The sequence below is a fragment of the Alosa alosa genome, chromosome 2 (genome assembly GCF_017589495.1).
Source record: "Alosa alosa isolate M-15738 ecotype Scorff River chromosome 2, AALO_Geno_1.1, whole genome shotgun sequence".
NCBI lineage: Eukaryota > Metazoa > Chordata > Actinopteri > Clupeiformes > Clupeidae > Alosa > Alosa alosa.
Window position 1 is genome coordinate 27,017,307 of NC_063190.1, and position 7,744 is coordinate 27,025,050.

The window sequence follows — 7,744 nt, forward strand, 5'->3', positions numbered from 1 at the left end:
GGTATGCCAAGTTTCGTAGAATTTCATCCATGGGGGGGTCTAAAACAAATTAGGTTATGTGTACATTTAGTGACTGTACACTCATTGGCCTATAGATGGCGGTGCACACATATACACATGCACACACACACAGGCACCCACATACTATCGGTATTAGAACGGTCGATACATAATTACAAATTCAGTAGGATTAAAAGAAAGCCAAAATAAATATTCATCATCATCATGGCTGCATTTCCAGTATTGGCGATAAGTAGGCCTAGTCGTTTGTCCACTAGATGGCGCATCGTTGCAGTGAGACGTAATTTTGTTGGAAGTTAAAAGTGGGTTGGAAAAACAATGGACACTTCTTACAAGGACTGTAGTTTACCGCAGAGAACTTCTAATAAGGATAGGATGATGTTCACATGAAATGTAATTCCCATTTCTTCTTGAAGCCGAAATAAATCTGAGGATGTTTATCGGACATGCTTGGTTTTTACTGTACGTTAATCTTATAATATCAATAAGGACCCAGGTAATGTTACCATTAGCGTTGGTTGAGTGATGGAGGCCAATTTGATTGATTGCATTTGTAGAAAACTATAAATGCGGTTATACCAAGCAAATTGATAGCAGCACTGTAATTGTATCTTTCGACTGTCATTTGTTGCACGTGCTACAAAAATCATTCTGTGCAATGGAAGATTTACCAACGTTACACCGCTCTGATACAGTTTTGCCTATACATGCGTGAGACTGAGACGCCTGTTTATTTTGTTTTAAGTGCGTGCAGGGTGTGAGAGGGGAATCGATGTGCTTTAATTCCATCTTGGTAGTTGTAGTCTGTGAAATTAAAAAGCACGTGTGTGTGAAGTCCAAACAATGACACCTTCATTTCTTTATGGCTTCTTTAGCAACACACCTTTAGCTACTGTGTAGTGGGTCCCATTTAGAAGTGGCTACTTCATTCGCGCTTTCCTTGACTCATGGTTTCTATTAGGATCTAGTTTGTTAGTTACAGTTTTGTTATAACTCCCTGATGCATTTTTGCATTTAGAATAGCCAGAGCGTGGATATCTCAATCGGAAAATTAAACAATATCGGGTGCCTATGGACTAGGCTGGGTGAACCCAGCCTGATCTGCCCGCTATTTATTTTTTGATTTCTTAAAAGATTGAGCTTGGACTGGTGAAAGCCAGACTAGCCATGGACCTCAGTTACACAATGCAAGGGAACATGAATCAGCCTATATTTGCACGAGCAATAACGGACAACAGCTCTTCAACTTTGGCCCGTTAAAATGTGTATGAACAGTCTAGCAGTCTAGCTGGGCAATTTTGTTTTTACAACTGTCCTTACAAAACTTGGGAGTATGAAGTGAAAATCACACATTTTCTATTGTTAATGGTCTAGGATGGGTGGATGGATTAACTTTAGTAAGTCTGAATTAGCCTACTTTAATGACTGCCTAAAAAGTCGACTTGTTTATCCAAGTTAAAAAGAGACCTTTAGTAAATTGAGTTATTAATTATTCTAGACCTACCTCACAACCCCATGCATGGCATTGCTAGTCACAGTGTTGTTCCTTCTAAATTGTATTGATCATTTTTCTCTGTGTGAGAATGTACTAGCCTGGCGAGCCAGACCCACATTAAAATGTAGGGTCTGGGCACTCACCGTTCGCAGTGCTCAGTCCGAGGGGCGGGATAATCAGTTGTCTTTCAAATTCCCTCTGCATAATAGGACAGCGGCAGCGCTATATGAGTCCCATGCGTTTCCCACCAGCTAGTTGGCTAGTTCAAACGTTTGCCAACATAATAAAAGCTTAACTCGTGTCACACTGTTCGCCAGCAGCAACATCCATCTTATTTGTTTTCAAGTAGCAGGGAATTCAAGCCAAACCGTTGCAACTCTGCCATCAATCATTATGTTAAGCCCACCTAAGGACTCTATACACGATTTCAATGGCCTGATTAAGTTTCGATTTCTGGAGCTCACAAGCCAAAGGAGAGTTGCTAGACTAGCCCTGGCAGCACACTAGGGGCGCGTCTAGATTTCTAGGCTAAGAATGTACCATAACATGAAGGTAAATTAATTCAGTTGACAAACCAGGCTAGACAAAACAACACCTCCAAAGTCCTGTATGTAACCTAAACACAAATGCGCGGCTCCCTTTTAAAACATGCATGTTTATGTGGTAGGCTGATTGTGCAATGTTCAAAGGGGCTATGTTGACAGGTGAGTGTGTGAATTTTTTTTTTTTTTCCTGGCGATCTCGGTGGAGGTGGTGGACCTTATAAACTGTCAATGTTAGTTAGTGAACATGTCAAAACAAGCACACACACACACACAAATCCATTGCATTTTGGAAAATATATTAAATAAAGTGCTATGCACAGCCTATAGGATAAACAAATTGTATTAATGGCAGCAGCTATATGTAGACTTAATATTTAATTTCTCATAAACAAAAGTTCAAAATGATGATCTATACTGGCCGTGGTTGTATCCTAGCTTGTATTGTTGACCCATAGACTATGTGTTGACCAATCAGTCCCATTCTTCAGTCCATCATCACAATAATGCTACTTTGTTATGACATTTTGTGATACATTCTATAAATTATTCTATCTTTTGTTTCGGGTTAAATGATGTTTGGTCTTCATGGTAACCAAGAGCATGTGCAACATTTTGAATGAGCAAGATTCTACGACAGTTTATTGTTGAAACGGCCGGTCACTTTTTTTTTACTGAGATCACAAACGGTTTGAAAGGAGATTGAGAATAATCGCCGCAACAATGGACAGACATCCTAAAAGAAGGGCGCAGATGTCATTGAGGAAAAACGAACAAGGAAAAAATGAGGAAAGTGAACCAAAGCCAAGCAAGAGAGTTGGTGGCGAAGGTGTGAGGAAACCAGGTAGGCCACCAAAAGTGTCTAACATTGATCAGTCGGAAGACAAGACCAGCGAAGAGAAACAGCTGGTCAAAAACGTCAACGTTATCGTTAACGTTAAATGCAGTGGGGACTCTAAAAAACGCAATGTTCCAGTAATTTTTAAAGCAGGCTCCAGTCATGACAGCATTGTGCCAGTTAACGTTACTACTTCCTCGACTCAAGAAGCTGAAGACTTGGTCAACTCAACTTTACCAGAGGAAAATGAAATTGTTAATGCTAGCCAAAATGTTTTATTTCTGACCCCTGTTTTTACAAACTCACCTGTTGAAGTGCAGTCTGTCCAGGCTAATGAAGAAAGCAATGCTAATGCTAACTACAATGACCCTAATGCACCAAGAATTACAGAGTTGTTCTCCATCCCAACTCAACTTGTCGAGCACGATCAACCACAAATGTCAGGGGATCAGTCAACACAAATTCTTCAAAGTAATGATTTCCAGCAACAATACACTTTTGAAGGGGCAGAGCCGATCACCCTTAGCAGGGTTCCTTTCCCCCCTCCTCCCATGGGTTTGCCAACTGAGTCCTCTGTGAAAATAGATACCAGTGGAGTAAATCTCACACAATCTCCATCAACAGCAGGTAAGTGGGTGGTTAACTGTCTTCAGCTATCGGTGTCAATAGACGTTACGCATTGTATAACTTTTGTATTTTATTGACTTCTCTGAGCATGAAGCACTAGCCTTAATTGCAAAATTATGTCGGTTTATCCTTTGTTTACAAGATCAGACCTAATCGGACACAAGTTTCCACACAACTTTTTGTACAGGCCATGATTATCTCCAAGTGGGACTATTGTAATTCACTATAGCTGGCCTACCTGCTTATTTAGTAAGATCGTTACAACTGATTCAGTCAGAATGCTGCGTGCTCTTCCATCAGCCAAAGAGAACACGTGTAACTCCTCTCCCTATTTACTCTCCACTGGATTACATCTCTCACTTTGGCCTATAGGACACTGACTGGATCTGCTCCTTGCTAACTTAATTCAAAGATCAAGATGTACACTCCCAACCGCCCACTGCGGTCTTCTGATGAGCATCTGTTGTGTCGACCAGCCATAAACGCTAGGTCAAATTCAAGACTCTTTTCCTCAGTGGTTCCATGTTGATGGGATGAGTTGCCCAGTGCTCTCCGTTCCTGTGATAGTTTTGGGTCTTGCAAGAGGGGTCTAAAGGCATATCTGTTTAACATGCACTTAGTTTATTAAGCTTTTCTTATGCGTTATGGTTTGTATATAATAGTTTTTATTTTCATTCGGCTATGGATTGAATTGACATTGTTGTGTATTACTGCTATTTTCCTTGATGCAGTCTTAACTTTTTAAATAGTTTACTGTTAAATGTAACTATTGTATTGTTATTTGTATGTCACTTTGGACAAAAGCGTCTGCCAAATCCCATAACCATTTTTCTCGCCCCTGCTAAATTAAACACACTGAGCAGTGTTTCTGGTAGCTTATACTGTGAGCTCTTGATCAGGCCTCAAAGCTCAAAGTAAGACTAATGTCAGAATGTATCATGTTATGTTAAACTTGAATGAGGTTACTTGTACTTTTATTATCATCAGTTAAATGTGTAGTCCACACCCAATATGGGTGACCCACTTTTTTCTTTTTACACTGCTCTAAATTGTAAACATGTTTAGTAGCTTCAAATGTCAAATGTTACAAAGTGTCAAATTATGGCTTGTAATAGAAGGTTAGGTTCTGTTCTGGCTAGGTAGCCTAATGGCTAATTTGTATATCACATTGCACTTTTCTGCTTTTTTGCACTTCTGGTTAGACCAAAAACTGCATTTTGTTGTCTCTGTACTTGTATTCTCACACACAATCTCTCACTTTGGCCTATAGGACACTAACTACATCTGCTCCTAGTTATTTTAATTCAATAATCAAGCCTTACATCCCAAACCGCCCACTGCGGTCTTCTGGTGAGCGTATGTTGTGTCGACCAGTCATGAAAACTGGGTCTAATTCCAGACTCTTTTCTTCAGTGGTTCCATGTTGGTGGAATGAACTGCCCAGTGCTCTCCGTTCCTGTGGTAGTTTTGGGTCGTTTAAGAGGGGTCCTATTCAATTCCTATTCAACATATACTTAGTTGTTTAAGCGCTTATGTGTTATGGTTTATATAATGTTGTTTTATTTTAATTGGGCTGTTAATTAATTTGACATTATTGTTTATTATTGATATTCTCCTTAATGTAGTCTTAGCATGTCATTGTTTTTATATTATTGATTGAATTGACATTATTGTTTTATTATTGCCTTTCCCTTTTTTTTACATTGCTTTTTATTAGGCTATTGCTTGAATTGATATTATTGTGTACTACAACTATTCTCCTTACTATATTTGACCTACATTTTTAATCTGTTCCCTGTTCAATTTTAAATATTATTATGTTGTTTTGTATTTATGTGTCGCTTTGGACAAAGGCGTCTGCTAAATCCATAACCATAACTATAACCATATTCTGCACAATGACATTAAAGTTGAATCTAATCTAATATAATTTCTGAAAATTCCTCTCCAAGATGAACCAGAAATACCATTGTGTAAAGACCGCAATGGCTACATCAAGAGACCAATGAATGCCTTCATGGTGTGGGCCAGAATCCACCGTCAAGCCCTCTCCAGGGCCAATCCCATGGCCAACAATGCAGACATTAGTGTGCAGCTGGGACTTGAGTGGAGTAGGTTGACTGAAGAGCAGAAATTGCCCTATTATAAGGAGGCACACAAACTTAAAGATAAACATCGTCAGGAGTTTCCAGGTAAACCAGGGAGGCTTTCAGTGTTGTTACAAATGTTGAGTGTGACTTTAAATCAGTTGGATATAATTCTAATTGTTCCACCACATAATTAGGTTGGGTCTATCAGCCAAGACCAGGGAAAAGAAAAGGTGGTGCTGCCGGGGACGAGGCTCCTTCAACATCGACACAGCCACCCCCGACCACCACCTCGCCACCTCCAATCCCCCACTGTTCTTCAACCTACACCTTGGCACGACAACCCTCTACACGTGGGAGAAATGCCGCTGGACAGTATGTGTATAGAAATGCAGGGAGACCCCGTAAGTCTAAACATAGCATTTTGTCTTGTAGAAAAGCACCTGACAGTTTATATCAATTTCATGCATTAAACACATTTCAGTAAAACATCTTAGAGCTGCAAAATACTAAGGTTTTTTTTAATGTTCACAATACAACAGAGTTACAAAGAACAAGTCAAATTCCTGTTGAGTGAAACTAAACTGTCCTAATGACTATAGAAATATGAGGCTATTTATTCCTTGGAATAAAATACACCCTGAATATAAACCACACGTTTATGGGGATATCCCAATCCAAAATCCCAATCCATAGTACTGTTTCCTTGTAGGACTTCCACCTGTCCACATGTTCACAGGTCCAGTCCAGATACCTGGTGGGCAACCCATATTTCTTCAGCCACCTGCTCCTCAACCCACAGTACATCTTGCATGTGGTAAGCTTTCAGAGGACACCCGTCACCTGATCATGTTAATCCATTATGCAGTACTCCATTTTTGCCTCTGGACTGTGCGCTGATCGAGCTCCGCTCTGTGAAATGATAGGGGATGTGGTCCACAGGCCCTACTACATGAAACCCAGTGTCCAGTCTGAACATGGCCAGCTTATGGAGCCACCGAGAGAGGTGACTCCCGCCAACGTGATACACTTTCCGAAAGGCTTTCAGCTGCAAACATCGAATCTCGGACACCAGCAAGTGTATCCATTGACATCTGGGCAGCACCCTACAAACGCCGTCCCTACTCAACGTTTCTCTTTCCCCTCTCCCATGTATGTGCAGGGGACCCAGTTCTATCCACCTTGGTGAGTGTAGCACTGCAATCCCGACATAAAATCAGCTGAGGATCAAATCTCATACTGTACCAATATTTCATATGGTATTTAACTTAGTCATCATTTCTAAGCTTTCTAATCAAATGTTTAAACTATTATTAATAGGTAGTTAATCATTTGTTAAATAATAATAATGACTAATACTAATTGATATTATTGTATTATTCTGTCAGCACATACCCTAATACCCAAGGTGCCTACGCCTATCCGAACTTCACCCACTCTGTGTCGGACGTCAGAAGCTTCTATGAGGAGCAGTGCCAGAAGCACGAGGCCATGTTGGCCACTCTGTCCCGCGAGTTCATGCTGCGTGAGGCGGGGGAGGGAAGTAGTCAGAGCTACGCCACGACGGTCCCCTCCACCAGCTCCATGGTGATGGTCTCGGCCCCATCCATGACCGTGCCCACATCGTCAGAGGTGGTCTACAGCCAGGCTGCTCAAGACGATCCCTCTCGCCTGCAGACCGTCAGCGAGGATGGGGAGGAAATCAGAGTCATGAGGATCCTGTAGGGCGTTCTCCTCATCAAACTCACTCCTGTTGTGCTCATCATTCTTTTAACATGCAGTCCTAAAATTGAATGTTTCTGTTCAGTTCATAATCCATTAATTGCATGCCAGCCTGTTTTGTTGGTGTGTGTGTGTGTGTTGCTGTTGGTTTGTTATGGAAATATTTGCATTCAATTTGCAATTATTTATAACTATAATAATTAAAATAATTTATGACTGCACTGCCAATACTCTCAGCATAACTGAACAGTTAATTGGATTTATGGCTGTGTATAAAAGTAAATGTCCTAGTATGGTTACATAGTAACTTAGTAAGCAGAATGAATTTCTCCTAGTTGTCATTGAACTCTTTTATCTTTGTGTATTGTGAATTTTTATTTAAGCTGGTAATAAAATATATTTGTTAAACATA

General features: G+C 40.4%; 1 protein-coding gene across 3 annotated transcripts; it reads left to right on the plus strand.

The window, feature by feature from the left end:
• The first annotated feature begins 2,681 nt into the window (after positions 1 to 2,681).
• LOC125290936 (transcription factor SOX-30-like) lies at positions 2,682 to 7,736 on the plus strand. 3 transcript variants are annotated; one of them, XM_048237385.1, is made up of 6 exons: positions 2,682 to 3,523; positions 5,476 to 5,715; positions 5,808 to 6,014; positions 6,323 to 6,427; positions 6,537 to 6,795; positions 6,999 to 7,736. In XM_048237385.1, exons 1-6 carry the CDS (start codon positions 2,782 to 2,784, stop codon positions 7,333 to 7,335), a joined length of 1,890 nt encoding a protein of 629 aa, XP_048093342.1. In that variant the 5' UTR covers positions 2,682 to 2,781; the 3' UTR covers positions 7,336 to 7,736. The 3 variants fall into 3 exon arrangements, with proteins under 3 accessions (XP_048093342.1, XP_048093343.1, XP_048093344.1); XM_048237386.1 differs by having other exon boundaries at positions 6,350 to 6,427; XM_048237387.1 differs by having other exon boundaries at positions 2,682 to 2,902.
• The last annotated feature ends 8 nt before the right edge of the window (positions 7,737 to 7,744 follow it).